Here is a 22984-nt window from a genome sequence, read left to right on the forward strand (position 1 = left end):
GCTCCCTTGGTTATTTTCTCCATTCCTCTGACCAGAAATAAACATTTTTATGGCCTAATTTTGATTTGTTTTTGTAAATAAAAAGGTATCCTAGCAGGAAATTATATTTTACAAAGTTCCATTATATGGTCAACTCATTTTCACACAGCATATGTGCCAATTACAAGGCAGCACAAACCTGATTCCAAAAGATACCCAGGCTTTTTGTTTCTATTTTTGTTGAATAATTTACACTCTTACCCATTAGTTAAACAGACAATAATATTTATTGCTTTTGTGTATACACCAATGATTCATAATCACACTTTACAGATGATGAGAATTCAGAGTGAAATGGTTAAATAAAAGTCACTAAAAGTCCAGGTGCTTCTTGCCCCTGGCTGCACCACCACATCCTGAGCTCAGCAGTTTGGCTGATTCTGCCACATCTTGTTTGCTTGATCGGCTCACTGTGTCTGACAGGTCTGGAGGCAAATGCAGTCTCTGTTAAAGGGATATGTAAGGGGGGGGGGGGCGGAGGTGAAGGGGAAAGAGAGAGAGAAAAAAAAAAGAAAATTCAAATGTGTTAGGATTTTTATTTTGAAGAACAATTCAGAATAATAAAACAAATTATATATATTGCTAAGAAAAATCTATACAAGCGCTTTATTTCTGGGAAAGGTGACTTCATACAACAAAAACAACAGTACTTTGTGAGAAGGTTTAATCACATAAAAAAAGACACATCCGATGGACTCTGTGTTGGGATATTGTAAATGCAGGCTGTATAACTGCATTAGTATAGCTTTTATTTTTTTAATGGACTGTTAGCCATTCTCCCTCTTTTTAATGAAGAAGAAAGGCTTGCATTTATATGAAGCCTTTCATACCTCACGACATCCCAACTTGCTTTATCCCAACCAATGAAGTACTTTTGAAGTGTAGTCACTGTTGTAATGTAGAAAAACATGACAGCCAATTTGCGACAGCGAGCTCCCACAAACAGAATGAACTGTTGGTTGAGGGACACCAGGAGAACTCCCTTGTTCTTCTTTGAATAATGCTGTGGGATCTTTTACGACCACCTGAGGGGGCAGACGGGGCCTCGGTTTAACATCTCATCCGACAAAGCAGCACTCCTTCAGTATTGCACTGAAGTGTCAGCATGGATTGTGTGCTCAAGAGGACGTGAAACCATAACCTTCTGATTCAGAGGCAAGAGTGTTACCAACTGATCCACAGCTGACACTGTGAATGAAGTTGCAGAACAGTCTGCAACGTCATGGAACGATCTGCCAAGGCTACAAAATGCATTAATGCAATCTTGTTACTTATCAGATCTTATCAGGTTAATCATATGATAGGTTCATAATCATTTTAAAACCGTTGCTCACAGATGTGCATGAAAACTTTACGCTGTGTAACAGTGTATGCAGCAATTAAAGTCATTTCATATTTATAACATACACTCATTTAAGTCCCTTGTGTCACACACTATTCCCCGGCTGAGAGGACTGGCAGATGACGTAGTCCCAGGCCTCTGCCAATGCAGTTCTGTAGTAAGTGGTAGGCAGTGCAAGGGAGGGTCCCATAGTGAGTCACCTATCAATCTTCCTTCTTCCCTGTTTAGGGAATGACTTTACCTCTTCCCCAGTGGCATAAGTGAGAAACAAACTCTCCATATGGGAAGTCGTAGATGCGAACTTATGCCTAACACTTTGTTGTACTGTATCTGGGAACTTCCTCCACCTTCCCAAAATTTATTCTGTCCAGATTCGAACCCCCAAAGTCTACATTGTGCCGGTTTTCAAATCCCATGAACTGAGAAAGTTAATTATCCACTAGTGCATTTCAGATCGTTTCCAGAGATGATCAGTAATGGATCATTATTTTTTACCAACTGGACTGTCACAGAAAAAACCAAAGATTTATAACATTTGAAAAATCTTGGATGTGAACTACACGACGACTTGTATTTATATAGTGCCTTTAACATAGAAAGATGTCCTAAGGCGCTTCACAGAGGCGTAATCAGAAAATAATGGTCACCGAACCAAAAAAGGAGATACAGTCCCCGCCACTTACATCATCCACACTTATCGTGGCTAGCCGCTTATATCGGACAAATGACACTAACCATTTACCAGTATCATAGGCGTCAATTACAAAGGCGTGCTTAAAACATATTAAGCACACCGGCTATTTCGGGAAGTTCAATAAGTTGTTTGCACCTCATTAATTCCCTGTACTTACTGATTTACACACCACTTCACAACACTCCTCCTAACTGTGTGATGTTCATTTTTATGCACTGGGGATTTCTGTGAAACAGTGCCGAGTTAAATTGGAGTTGCCTGGTCGCAGAAACAAAGATATCGGGAATTAAAGTACCTAAAAGAATCATTAGAACCTCGCACGTTACAAACGCAGGACCGCTGCTTGTAGACGGGAGCACATATGCTGAAGTCACTTGATTTGGCCTGTAATAGGATGCATGAAGATGAATGAAATTACATTGGTCTTTTAAGTTTGCTTGGTTTAAACTGTACATGTTCCACTGAGACATGAGGCACTGGTGATCAGTTTTTATATAATGAATTGTGGATTGGTTTTACTGTCCGCCCCTTATAAATCGTGTAAACACCAAACTGCCCGCTATAAATCGGTGGGGATTGTATTAGAATAGGTGACAAAAGCTTGGTCAAAGAGGTGGGTTTTAAGGAGGATCTTAAAGAAGGAAAGGGAAGCAGAGGGGTTTAGGCAGGGAGCGTGGGGCATGAAGGGCTAAAGGCACCGCCATTACTGGTGGAGTGAAAAGAAGGGGTTGCGCAAAAGGCCAGATGCAGAGGTATGGAGACTTTGAGGGGGAGGGGGTGGGGCAGGGTTGTGGGAGGTAACAGCGATAGGGAGAGGTGATGCAATGAAGGGATTTAAACATGAGAATGAGAATTTTAAATTGGCGGCGTTGGGAGACTGGGAGGCAAGGACAGGGGTGATGGCCAAGTGGGATCTGGTGTGGGATAGGATGAGCTGAAATTTACAGAGGGTGGAGGATGGGAGGCCAGCCAAGAGAGCATTGGAATAGTCGAATAAAGGCGTAGATGAGGCTTTCAGTGGCAGGTGGGCTGAGGCAGGTGATGTTCCGGAATGAAAATGGGCAGTTTTTGTGATGGAGTGTATATGGGGTCGGAAGCTCAACCTGAGGAAGAACAGGACACTGAGGTTGTGAACAGTCTGGCTCAGCCTGAGACAATGGCTGGGGAAGGGGATGGAATTGGTGGCAAGAGTAAGGAGTTTGATGCAGGGACAGAAGACAATGGCTTCAGTCATCTCAATGTTTAACTGAAGGAAATTGTGGGGCTCAGTCACAAATGGATATTAGACAATTAGTCTGACAACATGGAGCCACAGGAGGGGTCGAGAGAGGTGGAGGAGAGATAGAGGTAGGTGTTGTCAGTGTACACATGGAAACTGACCCCATGTCTGTGGATGAAGTTGCCACGGGGCAGCTTGTAAGTGGCGACGAGGGGCCAAGGTTAGATCCTTAGGGGACTCCTGAGGTAACGGTGCGGGGGCAGGAAGAGAATGCGCAATTAAAAAAAAATGGAACCACATTCAAAAAATATTGCATCACCAAATATTGTAGATGTTCCACTTCATACAATGTTCCAACCAATGCACGTGTAAGTTTTGCTCATCTACCTAGCTCTGCAAGTATTTTGATGTCTCACTTGTTTAAATTCTAGTACCTTTTCCAACAACCATTGTAAACAGAACCCATAAACCTATAAAATTTCTACCTTTTTCCATCAGTAAATAATTAACTAAACAGATGCTACCTTACCTTAAAGGCACAATATGGTCAAAACCTAATAAGGTTACATTGGTAAATAGTCGTATTTACTTGATATCAAAAATGTTAAAGGTTTCTTGCAATGGAGAATTTAATAAGATCATACATTATTTTAAGCCCCAGTTTCATCCTGGCTTGAGGATGTGACTTTGTAAAAGAGAACATAAACACTTGCACCTTCTCATATCACTGAGAAACATCCCAAAGTGTTATCCAAAGAATGAATTACTTTGAAGTGCAGCGACTGTTTTCTGGGCAAACATAGTGGCCATTTGCACAAAACAAAGCCCAACAACAGCAATGAGATGAATGACCAGTTAATTGTTTTTTGGTGATGTTGGTTGGGGGAGGAATGTTGATCAGGAGACCATGTCTTCCTCCTCCTCGAATAGTGCCATAGGATCTTTACTGCCCACTGGAATGCCTAGACTGGCAGACAGGGCCTTGGTTTAACATCTTATCCAAAACGTCGTCTGCAACAATCCCTCAGTAATACACTGAAGTGTCAGCCAATATCATGAGTTCAAGACCTAGAGTAGGGCTTGAACCCACAACCTTCAGACACAGAGACAGGAGTGCTCACAACTGAGCCAAGCTGACATTTAGGCTTTTTTTTCAATCCACCTTACTTTTAAAACAACTTGTAGTTCTTACAATAAGGTCAGTGTTATCATTAGGTTCCATTTAGACTGTTGGTACCAACACCCTTTTGGGGAAAAAAAAAGCACAGTTGAACCAATGCTCCTCTTTAGTGATATTAATTAACTGAAATTGCTGCCACTACCACTTCGACCAGTGATAGCCCTGTCACAGCCAGTACTTCACAGTCACGCTATATGGCTCATACGCTCTGTAGAAGATACAGCTCTAAAAGTGAACATAGCATTAAAAAAATCCACTTCAAACCTAGTAACAATGTTGATATAAACTATGAAGACATTTACACTTTTTAAATTGCAGTAATGTTATAGGTCATTTATACTACCCATGCATAGATGTAAAATGTTTTCAGCAAGCACACATCTGCAGAGTTTCGTTTTCCTTGGCCACAGACGGATATGGAACATACAGTATAACTCAGGTCCACATGGCTTTAAACAGGTACCAGCTCAAACTTGTATCTGTGGTACATCTTTATATATGTAGCGGAAAGAATCCATGCTTTCCAGCTAACTGCAAAAGCAGTGCCTGTTGCTTCACTCTTCCACACCTGCACAGAATGCTCCTTATAATCGCCTAACACCTTCAACAGGGAACAAGAAGTTTACTCCCTAGATTGCTAGTTGAATGCAATAATAAAAAGTGTTACAAGGGTTAAGAACTATTCATTGACCTGATCAGGTTTGTGGCCCCTGGCACTGGTGGAATAATATGCCACATTACTCTCTTCCTAAGGCCTAAACAGGCCTGTAATTAGTGGGGGAATCCAATGAATATACTTGATCTTTCTGAGCTTCCCCTAAGCACCACAAATGAAGGAATGCTCCTGCCTAAACATTGATTTTTATCTCATGTTCAATGAAAGCATTCTGTCATGTTCTTATTGTCTAAGTTCCAAGCATTTTCTGTTTACAAAAAACAGGGGGGGAGCAATTTGACAAGTGGATATCTTCAAGATAACTTGACTTCAAGCTTCAGGGCACAAGTTGAAAACTATTCTTTTACTCTTCTGGTGTGGCAGGAGGACACACATCACCTTAAACTTATCAATATTATTTCCATATCTCATTACTAGCTTACTGCAGCGTGTACACACAGTGTATCCCCCTCTAACATGCAGCAAACCAAAATCCAATATCACAGTTGGTCAGCTCGTATGTTCCAATCACACTTCAGCTCAAATCACACGGTTCACTCGCAGGAGCTTGATATCTGCCGCTGGTATTTATTAAAAAAAAGCAGAAATTTGCCTAAATCCAAAATCCAGGCTCTCAAATTCCACCAGTACATATTATAAGGAGACACTTGAGGTATTAGTCACTGACTCTTGAATTGGGTTGACACATCTGATCCTCCACTCTGCTCGGTGCTCAATCTCGGCCATGTTAGGATGGCATGCACCAGGTCGAGGTTTATGTCAGCTTCCTATAGGAGGGAGGGAAAAAAAAACCAGACAGGGATAGCCTGCCTGGGCAGTCACTCATGACTCCTGGTAGCCAGCCAAAAAAAGGGGTATGGTAGAGATCTCCTATCATTCATGCCATCCACCTGCCCTCTCAGCAGCAGTCACTAATCCAGGCAGATTTAAAGCAGAAGTACACTCCACTAAACTGGCACATAATCCTCAATGTTATGAAGAGACATCAGGGTCTTCTCAATCGCCTCCTCTTGTCTTATTTTATACTATGGAGCTACTGGTTACAGCCTGGAAGTCAACATTTTGAATATCATGTCCCCTCCTGCGACATGTCAGTGACATCACAAATGGGGGGTACTTTGGACAATTCACTGCCCTGTTCATGATGTCACTGGATCACAATGTCTTCACCTTCGATAACCAGTTCTTTACCCAAACACACGGAACAGCCATGGGGACCAAATTCGCACCCCAATACGCCAACATTTTCATGCACAAGTTCGAGCACGACTTCTTCACTGCACAGGACCTCCAACCAACGCTATACACCAGATACATCGACGACATTTTCTTCCTATGGACCCACGGCGAAGAATCACTGAAGAGACTACACGATAACATCAACAAGTTCCATCCCACCATCAAACTCACCATGGACTACTCCTCAGAATCGGTTTCTTTCTTGGACACACAAATCTCCAAAGACCTCAGCACCTCACTCTACCGCAAGCCCACGGACAACCACACGATGCTCCACTTTTCCAGCTTCTACCCTAACCACGTCAAAGAGGCCATCCCCTATGGACAGGCCCTGCGAATACACAGGATCTGCTCAGACGAGGAGGAACGCGATGGACACCTACAGACGCTGAAAGACGCTCGACTTGTCGATCGACAGTTCCGACGGGCCACAGCGAAGAATCGCATAGACCTCCTCAGAAGACAAACACGGGACGCAACCAACAGAGTACCCTTCGTCGTCCAGTACTTCCCCGGAGCGGAGAAACTACGCCATGTTCTCCGCAGCCTTCAACATGTCATCGATGACGATGAACACCTCGCTAAGGCCATCCCCACGCCTCCACTACTCGCCTTTAAACAGCCACCCAACCTCAAACAGACCATCGTTCGCAGCAAATTACCCAGCTTTCAGGAGAACAGCGTCCACGACACCACACAACCCTGCCACGGCAACCTCTGCAAGACATGCCAGATCATCGACACAGATACCACCATCACACGAGAGGACACCACCCACCAGGTACATGGTTCATACTCCTGTGACTCGGCCAACATTGTCTACCTCATACGTTGCAGGAAAGGATGCCCCGGAGCATGGTACATTGGTGAGACCATGCAGACACTGCGACAACAGATGAACGGACACCGTGCAACAATCGCCAGACAGGAGGGTTTCCTCCCAGTCGGGGAACACTTCAGCAGTCAAGGACATTCAGCCACCGATCTTCGGGTAAGCGTTCTCCAAGGCGGCCTTCGAGACACACGACAACGCAAAATCGTCGAGCAGAAATTGATAGCCAAGTTATGCACCCATGAGGACGGCCTCAACCGGGATCTTGGGTTCATGTCACGCTACATGTAACCCCACCAGCAGGGAAAAAAAAAAGTTATCTGTTTTTAATATAACTGGACATTCTCTCTCTCTCTGCCTTTCGGGTCTCTTTCTCTCCTTGTCTGTGTAATTTGACCCTTGTGTATTCAGTATACTGGGACATACTGTTTTCCGTGGCTAACCTGTCTGAACACCAACGACACCTTTGATTCCCAGCCTAATATAAGATATGCGATTTGAGAACCTCTCATTCACTCACTCACCTGACGAAGGAGATAATTTCCGAAAGCTTGTGATTTTCAAATAAAACTGTTGGACTATGACCTGGTGTTGTAAGATTCCTCACATTTGTCCACCCCAGTCCATCACCGGCATCTCCACATCATGATGTCACTGAAGGAGAAGCTTTAGACAAAATGTCTGCCTTGAGGCTGCTTCCTCCCAGCAATTCTAAAGCATAAAAGTTTGAGCACAAAAGGTGCCTTGCTAACACCAATAAATTTATAGGTGTCTCAGTTTACAAGTTCTACAATTATGCACAATAAGTGGAAAATACTTTAAGAGCTGGGGATAAATTACACATTTGAAAAAAAACCCATAAATATACACCTCAGGTCTTTTTAAAGGATATAACACACTACATGGTTGAAGGTCATGATTTGTGTCACCATCTCAACCCCTCAAATGTGATACTGCTTAGTAGTACACCCCTGCCAATGGATTATCCTCTATAAAACTGCTGCGTTATGCAACAGAATATAAGTAAACTAGACTTATAAAACCTGGTTCAAGTCCACGTAGGGGTATGTTAAGTTCTAGAAATTGTATGAATTCTAGAACCTGGCCAATGCATGTTCTTGTAAGCGTTAGTACCGCCTTGGTTTAATTTGGAAAATTAATTAAGCATAATACATGAACTTGTAACCCTTTAATGAGGTCAATACTCTCCTGCTTCAGCTTACATGTTTAATATTTTTGCGTTAGTACTCACTAAAGAAGGGATGGAGTGGGATTGTGCCTGATACAAATCAGGTAATGAGACAAAAATTGGGCTGTGAAAGATTTCAAATAGCCCCAAAATCCAATCCTACTTATTGGGTTCTTTCCTGATCTAAATACTTTTCAATGGCGAGATTCTGCATTTTTTCTGGACGTACATCATCCTTGGTAGGTCCTGACTGCAAACCTCTAAACAAGGACTATAACATATTTTGCAGAGAATAAGTACGCTGCAGTGATCCATAGTAAGTGTTATCAAGTTACACAAAAATGTACGTATTGCATAAACAGAAAAAGTTCAGCCTAGAAAGGAGGTGACATTACAGAGGCATATAGGATAATAGTATAGACAAGACAGATCTGGAACACTACTTCAAACTAAACAATGCCAATAGGAGAAAGGGACACGGGCTCAAAAAAGTAAAATGCAATTTTAGAACTAATGTCAGGAAGTTTTTCTTCACAGAGTGATTAGTACATGCAATGGACTTCTGGTGAAACCAAAAACCCTGGAATTATTTAAGAAATAGTTGGATGTTATGATGGTGGACTGTATGATCTTATTGGATGGATGAGCTAACATGTGCCAAATGGCTTTTTTCATTCACATCGATCTTGTGATAAGAATGCATTGTGAACAGCAGCCAGGGTTTAAATTGGAAATAATTGAGATGAGCAAAAAATGCAAAGATCAAAATTTGAGGGTAGGCGTTTAATATTATGAAATACAGCAAACATTATGGATAAACATTTTGAGCAATCTAGAACGTAACAGAAATGTTCAAATGTGGCTCATTTCTTTCCCCCCATTAAAAATAGAGAGTGTGGCCTATAATTTACTGTCCCCATTTATTATATCACAGGACTGTGGATAATACTTCCAGCCTGCCTCTATCCAGCAATTCCAAAGTCTACATGCTGTTGGGGTCCCTGCTGGGAATGGGCCTGCACTCTATCACTGGATACTTAACGCCTGAATAATAGATGCTCCTGAAAGGACATGAGACAAGCTCTTAGTATGAGCCACTCAATCTGTTCATATTGAATATAGGATATCAGAACAGGGCAACCAGAGAAAGAGAGAAAGAAAGACATGCATGCATATAGCACTTTTCACGATCTCACGACATCCCAAAGCGCTTTACAACCAATTAAGTATTTTTGAAGTGTAGTCACTGTTGTAATGTAGGAAATGCAGCAGCCAATTTGCGCACAGCAAGGTCCCATAAACAGCAATTTGATAATGACCAGATAATCTGTTTTATCAGTGCTGCACTGGAGTGTCAGCCTAGATTTTGGTGCTCAAGTCTCTGGAGTGGGACTATGAACCCACGACCTTCTGACTCAGAGGCGAGAGTGCTGCCAACTGAGCCACAACTGACACCGTCAGGTAACCAAGAAACACTTAGAAGTGTGTAGTTATCTTCCTTTATGACACCTATGGCTAAATATGTAATATATGTAGATACATATTCATAAATAATAGACATCATTTTATCCAGTCAGTATATAGCACACACTAAATTAAACTCATGGAAGCACTTGTTTGCATGTCCTTTCACTGTCATTTGCATTTTCCTGTCCCATCCTATAAAAATTGTTTTCCTCCAGAGGCTATAATGATATTACCATCTTGTTGAATCCTATTTCCGCAAGTTACAGACTCCATTCTCCTATAGTTTTCATGTTAATGAGATGTAACAGGACATGTAAACTATAGGTAAATAGGACTCTAGCAGGAATTCATTTGATGACTGGGCAGACCCCAGCTAGGAGATGTTAACATCTGTTAAAATCAAAATGTCCTTCTCCTCAGTGCAATTCCAACATCCAATGGTAAATGCAATTTTGTATTTTGTGTGGTAAAATTTACATTAAATGAGGCCTTCTCCATTGTCAGTCCACATATTCTATGGCTGACATAAAAAAAACGAGGGGAGGAAAGTTTTCATAGCATTCCAAAAAGTGGGATTGGACCCTAGTCTCACCCCACCCTAAGCTGGAGGGATTTACAAAGAGAAGGAGAAAATAAAATAAATGGGAGCAAATGTTTAAACATTGTGGAACAAAATGACCACATTTTCATGAAGAGGACCTCACCCCAGGAGGTAGTCAATCCTTGTTATTCTCCACATAACGTTTACCTAAATAATACCCTAAGGACGAGGATAGAACCACAAATTTGGATGGTACGTGAATCCAACCCATTCGGTCAAAAGACAAGTCATCCTTTAAGATGCTCTCAGATTTTGTAAGGCTGCGATGAAAAAGCCTTCACAATCCATGCTGCTAATCTCAGTTTTCTGACAGATATTCTCAGATCTGAGCTTCATAAATTAACAATAACTGCTTTGGCTTTCAAGTAATCTTTGTTGGAAGTGAAGAGCTTTTACATCTACACAGTGGGGGCAGTAGCAAAGCAAGATGAAAGAAAGCAACGGTGAAATCATGAGAAAGGTGCATCCAGATTATCACTTAGAATAAGTTATTAATACAGCCCTAACATCTTGTTAAGTCAAATTAGTTTGGTCGGAAGCCAAAGCACTAAGCTCATCAACTCTTTAGGTCCTCTAAAATGCCTGTTTCATACATCAATAAGTTTAGATTACAAAATCCCATGAATTCAAAGGCTGCATATTTAAGTTTATCCAGTGCAGTTAAGTGTCATGCTGGAATCATACACCTAAGTGACGTGTACAGACTCCATATACTTCTCATGCATCTGGAAATGAGGTTATTTCAACCTAATATCCGAGATGGTTACAGCAATGCAATGCAATATTTGGGTCAGCAAGGACTGAAGGTGTTATGGGAGAACAAAAATCCCACACACAATTTTAACCCCTTTTCAGGTACCACAAGGCAAACCTTTCCCACTTGGGATTATATATCTTCCTGGCAGAGAATTGCCTAGAAAGCATAATGAAATCTATTGCTGCAAGTAACGAGTACCACGGACACGTTCCATTTAACAGCCAGGCAGCAAAATGAAGGCTGAGTAGGCAGTATCCTACTCCAAAGACAACAGTGAGACAAGGAGATCAGCGAACCACAGCCTATGAGGCTAAACAGGAAGCTACTAAGGTCACAATGCACTGGCTGATCTTGAGGAAAGCTGTAAGGTTGGTTGGCCACCTCAACTCCAGACTGATCAAGTGCCATTTGCATTAAAGTCCTTAAGCCCTGCGTCCATCTGCCATGCAGACAATTGCTCCATTCCAGAGATGGATCCGCCACTGATGAGCGCAGAAAACGCGTACACCAAAAGAATATTAATCATTAAGTATGAAGCTGCCGTGTTGCTCACAGGGCACAAAGGGGAAACATTTTGTATTTAACTGTAAGTGACTTGCAGTCAACAAAGAGAAACCTTTGAGCACAACTGTTGTATACTGCATTTCTTTTCCCATTCTGTTTATTGCACCTTTCCATTAGTTACACAGAAGTGCATTTGCTACAGCTAGTTCATTTATATTTTAACAATAGGAATTCTAATATAGCCCTTAAGGCTATTTTTTTGACAAGCCATTTACAATACTGTAGCTGGAGAATAATAAAATAGCAGTTAAAATAATAATGCAAAAAAAATAACCTGAGTCCGTTACTGGATGTGAACAATATGCTTAGGAGTTTGTTGGTACACTGTCAGAACTTGGAAACCCTTGATGGAGAAACTCAGTGAAGCATACGTAAAACCCAATGCATTGATTACGCATTCACATGGCTCTCAAAGAGTACTTCAGCGTGTTTAAAAAAAAATCAATACACGCCTTTGGATGAGAACTTAAACTGAAGCCCCGTCTGCCCTCTCAGGTGGACGTAAAAGACCCATGACACTATTTCGAAGAAGAGCAGGAAAGTTTTCCCCTGTGTCCTGATCAATATTTATCCCTCAACCAACACCTAAAAACAGATTATCACATTGCTGTTTGTAGGACCTTGCAGTGTGCATAATGGTTGCCATGTTTCCTACACTACACCAGTTACTGCACTTTTAAAGTACTTCATTGGCTGTAAAGCGCTTTGCGACGTCCTGAGGTCGTGAAAAGCGCTATATAAATGCAAGTCTTTCTTTCTTTTTATGTAATCATGAGTGAAAAATCACACCGGTACCTGGTAGTCACGCACTTCCATTTGGGAGGTCGGCAGCCCAAAAGTACAGAGCCAAATTCTGTTATGCAGGTCAAAGGGCATAGGACTGTGCTCGAGTTATGGAGATATGTGAATAAAAAAAATTGCCAAACAGCCCTTTAGCAGTCTGCTTAACTTAAATGTTTTCAGCCGAGCTAGCATTTACCCAGAGGTAATGTGAAGACAGTAAGGCAGCGCAAAACACTACAGAAAATGCATATAAATGGTGCTTTCAGTTTTAATAGGTTGGACTGAAATGCTGAAGCTCCACAATTTTTGACAGGATGCCGACAAGATTCCTGAGCTTCTTGCCAGTAAACTGAACTTTAGCAGGACAGAGAAGGGTGATTGGATAGAATTTTTATCATGTACAAACAGTTTTGTTGCATTAACACTTTATGCACATAATCCACAGATTGAAATGATCATACTCTAGTAAATCAATTATACAAGTGCATCAAGCAGCTTTACTTTAAAAATTCCAGTTTAGCAATAAATCTCTTCCATTTAAACACACACAGCTTTCCTTATTAACAATCTTACTTTAAACTCAGAAAAAAAGTAACTGATTCCTTTGCTTCATGTATTATGAAACGGGTCTGCTTAACTATTATGGACACAGTTTATTATTTGAAGTCTTTACTTTAGTTACAGGGATCCATTTAACTTGAAAGAGTGCTACCCTGAAAAGTTTAAAGTTTTGTAGGAAATAGATGGAATGGCAAAGCACATATTGGCCCTTTAATGGATACACTGGGTTAAAGTAGTGGTAGAGAGCTCCGGTCTTTAGTGGATGAGCCTTGTGGTACTTATTGTTTGAGGGTAGATGGAATAGATACAGACAGGTCTGCACTGATGTTCTAGGCTCTGAAATTTTGTTCTGGGGTAAATGTGGGGTGTGGACAGGAAAAAAAGATGATTTGTCCTAGATTTTGAGGACTGTGGTGGGGTAATGGGGCATATCACATCTGAAGTTAGTGGAAAAGGTACCACTGTGTGATGTGGAACTTGTTATCTTGTCTTTTGCAGCATGCAGACTAGCAGAGTTTTCACCTGCAGTGGCACGAAACTGCATCTGCCAAATGTGTAGCAATGTATCTTTATTCATAACAAATGGCAATCTGAACTAGTAATGCATGGAACTGGGGGAACACCAAGAAGTGCTGGCCTATTGCACCAAACGGTCTCACACCTTAGCTACTACCATTGTACATCATAGATTAACGGAGGGATATTCACTACACGCCCAAACAGCTATGAACTCCACAAACTACTCTTCTGCTATTCACAATCTGTTGTATTCGGGAGATGTGGGCGGGGGAACGCATCTCCAAACCATTTTCTCTCCCTCCCCAATGAGATTCAGGTGACATTGATAAACTTAATAGTCCTGAAGCATGCACTTGACTGGCAGTTGAAATTGGGAATTAAATTTGGGTTGCTTGGCTGGAAGCTCAATAATCTAGGACTTTATGAACCATGTTTAATGAAACAGTCAATGAGGTTAATAAAATTAGCATTCAGAATAAATTTTGTGCTGCTTAGTAGAAACCACAACTAAATCTACATTCAAAAGTTCATCCTGCAATTCCTGAAAGATATATTGTACTTACTCAGAGAAAATGCTGCACTTCTATGAGAGGACAACATCAGACATTAGAGGCTTTCCAACACTTGCGGTAGAACGGAGGCAAGATCCAACGTGAGAGATGTACCGGAAGATGTGACAGTCATTGTCCCCCTAATCAGGTAAATCCCATAAAAAGAGATGCTTTTTTTGTAATGTTAAAAACAGCAGGTAGGGGAGCTGGTGACAACAATGAATTAGAAAACTGCTGTTTTATCTGTAGGTTCAAATAGAGGTCAAGCTGACCAAAAAAAAAATCCCTTTCTATTTGTGTTGTAAGGGGTTTCACATGAAATGGGCTTGGGCAGTTTTGACTTAGTTCTTAAAAGGATGTAATTTGTACAGCATACAATTGTCAAAAATTCAGCAATTGTCACTGACTTGCAGAAATGATCACTGTAGAAATAGAGATGTTACACTGGTGTATTCTTGCGTGTTTTTTTAATTTAGGCTGGCTGCTAAAGAGGTGCAGAATCAAAATAATATCAGCAGTGCACTATTTCCATTTCCTTCAGCAGTCAACTTTGTGGTCTCCAGCATTACATCATCAGAGGACTGGACAGGAAACTTTAACTTGCATGCCATACTGATCTGGGGATGCTTGATAAAGACACTCAGTAGGAACTGAGTGTTGGTGCCACTATTACCCATTTTGTGACAGTAGTTATGTTCTATCATCTCTTTAGTAGCTTAACTGTTATGGTAATCCCTACTTAGGTGTTAATAAACAAGGAATTTTTGAAATATCATGTTCCTTGTTCAGTAGCAGTGTGAAATAATGAGTACGGTCCAGAAGCTCCTGGATCTTTTTGGCTTAAGAGTGCTGCGCATGATCTTATTGAATGGCAGAGCAGGCTCGAGGGGCCGTATAGCCTTCTCCTGCTCCTATTTCTTATGTGTTACCCCCACCCCACCCCCAGGAAATTAGTGCGCAACTGATTTACGCCGGGTGTTACGCTGAAAGATTGCAATGCACAAATCTCCTCGCTTGTTTGCCCTGCTACCAAGATACATCCGCCGAATTGTAAAGCAGTCTTTGGTAGAGGTTAAGAGTTCTTGTTTAGAATTACAGAGGCTAATATACGATTGGTCAATTGGCATAAAGCAAATGGTGTTGGCAATTGGGATTATTTTGGAGCAAAATCAGGCTGGTTCTGAACAGAGCAGGATTAGAGATTGGCTATGAATACAGAGGAAAGATTTGAGTCTCATTTAAATTAGATAGGAGATGGGTTGGTGTAGGATATTATTTATACAAAAGCAGAGGTTGGAAGATAGGAAGGTAGATGGATGAAGGGGGAGAAAAATATTAGACAGAATGTCAGCCTAGATGTAGTTATGAACACAAATAAACTAAATCATATTAAGACAAATGTTTTAAAAAATGTTAACAGTGCCTACATCTCAGTACTAGATATATTCAGAAAAGATGTTGGAGTTGGAAGCATAATTAGTGGAAGGAAATGATAAAATGGCGATCACTGAAACATGGCTTGTCTTATAAAATGAGAGTGAATTCAATATAGACAAAACTGAATGGTCAAAAGGACAGGAATGACAAAAAAAAAGGGGTGGCTTCAGGATAATTGGAGTAAAGGGCACTGACTTGATAACGCAGGGAAGAGATGCAACATCAAATGATCTGGCTGTTACTATCAGCATATGTAGGAGAGGATTAAGAACAGAGGTCTTGACTATATGCCAGTGGATGTAGGCAGACAGAAGGAAGATGAACTTTAATACTTATATAATGTGCAGTTTGACAAAATAATGTATAACTTAAGTATGAAATGAATATACATCCTTTGTAAACATGGTTCGGATAATAAAAATGCATGATATAATGCAATGGCTGGCACAATAGATGGGGAGGCAAGAAAATGAGTCTGGCCAAGTGATGGAGTGGGTGCAACACTTTAACCTCTGGGTGATGGCTAGGGAGTGGAAGGAGTGCAAAATAAGATGGTAGCACGGCCCTCTGTGTCATCCCAGGACACCATCCCCATAGCATAGATTTATAGCTTGCCTCGGAGGAGATGGAGAAAGAGGACTTAAGCGCGCTTTAACTTAAGTTGCTTTCACTGACAGCACTAGTCCTATGGTACATGTTAGCTGCAAACGTCATAGCTTAGATGGCCTAATTCTGCATCTGACCATCTGCTGACCCAGTCTGTATTCAACTCCTCTGCCTGTAAATGTGGGTGGATGGGTACTGGCATGTGGGTGTAGGATGATCTACCTGGCATCTATCTTTCCCCCTTCCTCCAAAAAACGTAAGTAACATTAGGAAACCTTTGCCCCAAAATTGCAGTGATACTGAAAAATGGCAGTGCCAGAGCACAAATATGAAGTAAAATTATGCCAAATTGTGAAGATTGTTGCATTGCCAAAAGTCAGAAGAAGTGCCTCTTCTTAGCCCAAGGTGTTAGCAGCAAAAAGAGCTAGTACATGTAGCAACTAAAATACTGGCAATAAATGAACAGCAACTGTAAATAGCATTTATGAATTACCTTTGCCAAGTAAAAGGGTAAGGGTGGTCTTCTTTCATTTGCAGGCCAATAATCTTAGGTCTGTATTTGCTCTGGATTTCTTTTAAAAAAAACTTAATGCACAAGTCATTTGAAACTCTTACAGATTCAGTGACACAGAAACAGGGTTTAATAGTTTTTTCAGGAATTTCTTCTTATTTGAAAAGGAAGCTGTTTTAAGCAGAATTTTGCACAGACATTTTGTGATAGTATTGGAGATCAGTTTAAAAAAAATATTTTTATGCTTCACTTTCTTTCTCCTTTCTACTTGACACACGACTGCTACATTCAGCTGTTATAAACTCAGGCACCCTGAGATGGAAAACACTTCAGTAATCGCACAGCTCAAGGTTTCTTAAAACTCATGGTTGGTGTCTTTTGTCAATCTTTGTTTACAAGGATATTCCCAGCATGCACATTTTTGAAAAGGAAGACGGTGTCTGATGAGAGGACAGCACTTATCAAGTTTGTTTAAAATCTAATACACAATTTTTAATGGATTTAGGTGATGATTTAACAATTATAGATTCATTAACACAAACACAGAGGAACTTCCAGTATCTGCACTCCTATTATCCAGCACTCTGATCATCATTCAGAATTTTCACAGAACAAAATTCTTGTATAAAACATTGCCTCTAGCTCAGTTTCTCCTCTTTGTATTTCATCATCTTTATCTTGATTAAAATTGCATAATCTTTTGTTTGACTATGGAGCTACACTTGACTGTTGGAACCTCCCCAGTGTCCACTGAGTTCCTCAACATGACTGTCAGTGCTTCACAAAACTCCTCTCGACTCTCTATGTAACCACTGCCACCAGTCATTGCTGGTAATTTCATACGTCCATGTCCTTCTGCATCAACTGGTGCAGAGGACTTTTTAAACTGCACCTGGTTGGTACTGAAGGAAAAATATTACCTCAGCAAGTAGCGTGATGAAATAATGGTACAAATCAATACCAATGTACACCCACAGCTGAATAAGGGACAGCCAGTTGCAACCAGTCAGCACCAAAATAGATATATGAATGGGATTGGCCAGTGCTTTATTTGTACAATATTTAAGGTCATCTGGGGCAGAGTCCATTGATTCAGTTGCAGAGTGACTTTGAGAGAGTCTAACCCATGGGGTGCCAGTTCCTTAGGCATGGGGGTCTCAATTCGTGCAGATGGGCATTGGTTGACTTCAATGATTCCGAAAATATATTCAGTCCTGGGCAACGACCTCCCATACTACCATCAGTTTTGGCAGCTGCAGGCTGAAACACCAAGACTTTTTGGCACAAACTCATATTGTGCTTCAAAGAAAAGTATAATTTGCGTAAAGGCTTGTGCCAGTTGGAAGAGTGCTTGGAGCCCAACAATCCTTCAAATGTTATCACAAGCAAAAAAATTACCCCCCCACCCCAATTTTTTGTTAGCAATGCAATAAATGTGTTTCATTACATTCAGCAAAGATACATTCCAGTGAGAAAGAAAGACTCTAGGGGAAGAATGTACCATCCATGGCTAACTAAGGAAGTTAAAGATAGTATCAAATTGAAAGAAAAAGCACACAATTCCGTGAAGATTAGTGGCAGGTCAGAAGATTGTTCAGTGAGATTTAAGGTGGTCATGGAAAAGGACAGGGAGGGGCCGGAAATAAAGGTTCTAAATTGGGAGAAGGCCGATTTTAATAGGATAAGGCAGGATCTGGCCAAAATGGACTGGGATCAGCTGCTTGTAGGAAAATCCGCATCGGAGCAATGGGAGTCTTTCAGAAGGGAGATTGAGACCATACAATGGCAACATGTTCCCGTAAAGGTCAAGGGTGGTTCCAAGAACTCCAGGGAACCTTGGATGTCAGGGGATATACGAGAATGGATTAGGAAAAAAAGGAGGGCTTTTGGCAGATACAAAAGGCTAAAGACGGAGGAAGCCCTAGAGGAGTACAAAAAGTGCAGGGGGATACTTAAAAAGGAAATTAGGAGATCAAGGAGGGGCCATGAAAAAACACTGGCGAGCAAAATAAAGGAAAATCCTAAGATGTTTTATAAGTATATTAAGGGTAAGAGGATAACTAGGGAAAAAATAGGGCCCATTAGGGACAAAAATGGCAATGTGTGTGTGGAGCCGGCAGATGTAGGAGGGGTTCTAAATGAATTTTTTGCATCTGTTTTCACTATGGAGAAGGACGACATAGACATAGAAATACGACAGGGGGACTGTGATATACTCGAACATATTAACATCGAGCGGGAGGAGGTATTGGCGGTTTTAGCAGGCCTAAAAATGGATAAATCCCCAGGCCCGGACGAAATGTATCCCAGGCTACTGTGTGAGGCAAAGGAGGAGATTGCGGGGGCTCTAACACATATATTCAGAACCTCTCTGGCCACAGGGGATGTGCCAGAGGACTGGAGAACCGCTAATGTAATACCATTATTCAAGAAGGGGAGTCGGGAAAAACCGGGGAACTACAGGCCAGTGAGCCTAACATCAGTGGTAGGAAAATTATTGGAAAAAATTCTGAAGGACAAAATTAGTCTCCGCTTGGAGAAGCAAGGATTAATCAGGGATAATCAACATGGCTTTGTCAAGGGAAGATCATGTCTGACTAATTTGATTGAATTTTTTGAGGGGGTGACGAGGCGTGTGGATGAGGGTAACGCAGTGGATGTGGTATACATGGATTTCAGTAAGGCCTTCGATAAAGTCCCGCACAGGAGACTGGTCAAGAAGGTACGAGCCCATGGAGTCCAGGATGCCTTGGCACTTTGGATACAAAACTGGCTTAGTGGCAGAAGGCAGAGGGTGATGGTCGAAGGTTGTTTTTGTGACTGGAAGCCTGTGGCCAGTGGGGTACCACAGGGATCTGTGCTGGGGCCCTTGCTGTTTGTGGTCTACATTAACGACTTGGATATGAATGTAAAAGGTATGATCAGTAAGTTCGCTGATGATACAAAAATTGGTAGGGTGGTAAATAGCGAGGAGGATAGCCTCAGTCTGCAGGACGATATAGATGGGTTGGTCAGATGGGCGGAACAGTGGCAAATGGAATTTAACCCGGAAAAGTGCGAGGTGATGCACTTTGGAGGGACTAACAAGGCAAGGGAATACACAATGAATGGGAAGACCCTAGGCAAGACAGAGGGTCAGAGGGATCTTGGTGTGCAAGTTCACAGATCCCTGAAGGCGGCGGAACAGGTAGATAAGGTGGTAAAGAAGGCATATGGGATACTTGCCTTTATTAGCCGAGGCATAGAATATAAGAGCAAGGAGGTTATGATGGAGCTGTATAAAACACTGGTTAGGCCACAGCTGGAGTACTGTGTGCAGTTCTGGTCGCCGCACTACAGGAAGGATGTGATCGCTTTGGAGAGGGTGCAGAGGAGATTCACCAGGATGTTACCAGGGCTGGAGCGCTTCAGCTATGAAGAGAGACTGGGAAGATTGGGTTTGTTTTCCTTGGAGCAGAGGAGGCTGAGGGGGGACATGATTGAGGTGTACAAAATTATGAGGGGCACAGATAGGATGGATACTAAGGAGCTTTTTCCCTTCGTTGAGGGTTCTATAACAAGGGGGCATAGATTCAAGGTAAAAGGCGGGAGGTTTAGAGGGGATTTGAGAAAGAACTTTTTCACCCAGAGGGTGGTTGGAGTCTGGAACTCACTGCCTGAGAGGGTTGTGGAGGCAGGAACCCTCACAACATTCAAGAAGCATTTGGATGAGCACTTGAAATGCCATAGCATACAAGGCTACGGACCAAATGCTGGAATATGGGATTAGATTAGACTGGGCTTGATGGCCGGCGTGGACACGATGGGCCGAAGGGCCTCTATCCGTGCTGTATAACTCTATGACTCTATTGTCAGATTATAAAAAACAGCAACGAATGACTAAAAGAATAATAAGGAGGGAGAAATTAGAGGACAAGAGAAAGCTGGCTAGAAATATAAAAACAGATAGTAAGAGTTTCTACAGGTATTTAAAAAGGAAAAGAGTAAGTAAAGTGAGCGTTGGTCCTCTCGAGAGTGAGTCTGATGAATTAATAATGGAGAATAAGGAAATGGCAGATGAATTGAACAGATATTTTGTGTCTGTCTTCACAGTAGAGGATACAAATAACATGCCAGAAATAATTGTCAATCAAGAGGTGAAAGGGAGGGAGGAACTTAAAACATTTACAATCACCAGGGAAAAGATTCTGAAAAAAATATTAGAACTAAAAGCTGACAAGTCCCCAGGTCTTGATGGACTTCATCCTTGGGTCTTAAAAGGAGTGGCTGCAGAGATAGTGGACACATTGGTATTAATTTTCCAAAACTCCCTAGATTCTGGAAGGGTCCCATCAGATTGGAAAATAGCGAATGTAATTCCTCTATTCAAGAAAGAAGGGACACAAAAAGCAGGAAACTACTGGCCAGTTAGCTTTACATCTGTCAGACGGAAAATGCTAGAATCTATTATTAAGGAGGTTATAGCAGGGGACTTAGAAAATCTCAATTTAATCAGGCAGAGTCAACACGGTTTTGTGAAAGGGAAATCCTGTTTGACTAATTTATTAGAGTTCTTTGAGGAAGTAACAAGCAACGTGGATAAAGGGGATCCTGTGGATGTGGTGTACTTGGATTTCCAGAAGGCTTTTGACAAGGTGCCATATCAAAGGCTACTACACAAAATAAGAGCTCATGGTGTAGGGGGTAACATATTAGCATGGATAAAGGATTGATTAGCTAACAGAAAACAGAGAGTAGGCATAAATGGGTCATTTTCAGGTTGACAAGATGTAACGAGTGGAGTGCCACAGGGATCAGTGCTTGGGCCTTAACTATTTACAATCTATATCAATGACTTGGATGAAGGGACCGAATGCATGGTTGCTAAATTTGCTGATGATACAAAGGTAGGTAGGAAAGTAAGTTGTGAAGAGGACATAAGGAGTCTGCAAAGGGATACAGATAGGTTAAGTGAGTGGACAAAAAATTGGCAGATGGAGTATAATGTGGGAAAATGTGAACTTGTCCACTTTGGCAGGAGGAATAGAAAAGCAGTATATTGTTTAAATGGAGAGATATTGCAGAACTCTGAGGTAGAGGGATCTGGGTGTCCTGGTACATGAATCACAAAATGTTAGTATGCAGGTACAGCAAGTGATTAGGAAGGCAAATGGAATGTTGCCATTTATTGCAAGGGGAATGGAATATAAAAGTAGAGATGTTTTGCTACAGTTGTACAGGGCATTGGTGAGGCCACATCTAGAATACCGTGTGTAGTTTTGGTCTCCTTATTTAAGAAAGGACATAATTGCTTTGGAGGAGGTTCAGAGGAGGTTCTCTCGACTGATTCCTGGGATGAGTGGGTTATCCTATGAGGAAAGGTTGGACAAGTTAGGTCTGTATACACTGGCGTTTAGAAGAACGAGAGGTGATCTTATTGAAACATATAAGATCCTGAGGGGACTAGAAGGGGTAGATGCTGAGAGCATGTTTCCCCTTGTGGGAGAGACCAGAAAACTTTAAAAATAAGGGGTCTCCCATTTAAGACTGAGATGAGTAGAAATGTTTCTTCTGGGGGTCGTGAGTCTGTGGAACTCCCTTCCCTAAAGAGCAGTGGAAGTAGAGTCATTGAATATTTTTTAAGACTGAGTTAGATAGGTTCCTGATTAACAAGGAAGTCAAAGGTTATAGTAGGTAGACGGGAAAGTAGGGTTGAGGTCACAATCAGATCAGCCGTGATCTTATCAAATGGCAGAGAAGGCTCGAGGAGCCGAATGGCCTACTCCTGCTCTTAATTCGTATGTTCGTAAAATGGGGCGTCTCTGGCCAATATTCCCCTCTTTAGTTTAAGGGTGCTGAAACCAATTGTGGTACGTCTGCTGCTGTTCTTTCTGAGATCCACACTGACAAGGATTCAAATCTACGACATTCCTGGTGTATGTGCCTCAGTTGCACTGGATAAATTCACTGAGTCACTTAGGAAGCTGATATATTTCTTCATATTATGTTGTTTTCTGCATATTTCTAATGTCAAAAATTCTACATTTGAACACTACTTAAAGTTACTGAAAGGACAGAATAAATTAACACCTGTAATCTATTTTAATGTTTGCGCAGAAATACTATTGGAATCTCCAAAGAGTTAAAACGTGATTACGCGAATTGAAGTTATTGGGGTGATAAGTTAGAACTCAGTAAGTTGAAGGGTAAATAGCATTTGTACTTCCCTTCAAATAAT

The 22984-nt window shown here is 41.5% G+C and overlaps 1 protein-coding gene across 1 annotated transcript in view; it reads right to left on the minus strand.

Annotated features, from left to right (window-relative positions):
- Positions 1–247: 247 nt before the first annotated feature.
- elp4 (elongator acetyltransferase complex subunit 4) overlaps positions 248–22984 on the minus strand; it is a 201724-nt gene continuing 178987 nt past the window's right edge. The window contains exon 10 of the mRNA XM_067994193.1: positions 248–483. Coding sequence (XP_067850294.1) covers positions 352–483 — 132 coding nt within the window. The 3' untranslated portion in view covers positions 248–351. The remainder of the gene's footprint in view (positions 484–22984) is intronic.

The sequence above is a fragment of the Heptranchias perlo genome, chromosome 12 (assembly GCF_035084215.1).
Source record: "Heptranchias perlo isolate sHepPer1 chromosome 12, sHepPer1.hap1, whole genome shotgun sequence".
NCBI lineage: Eukaryota > Metazoa > Chordata > Chondrichthyes > Hexanchiformes > Hexanchidae > Heptranchias > Heptranchias perlo.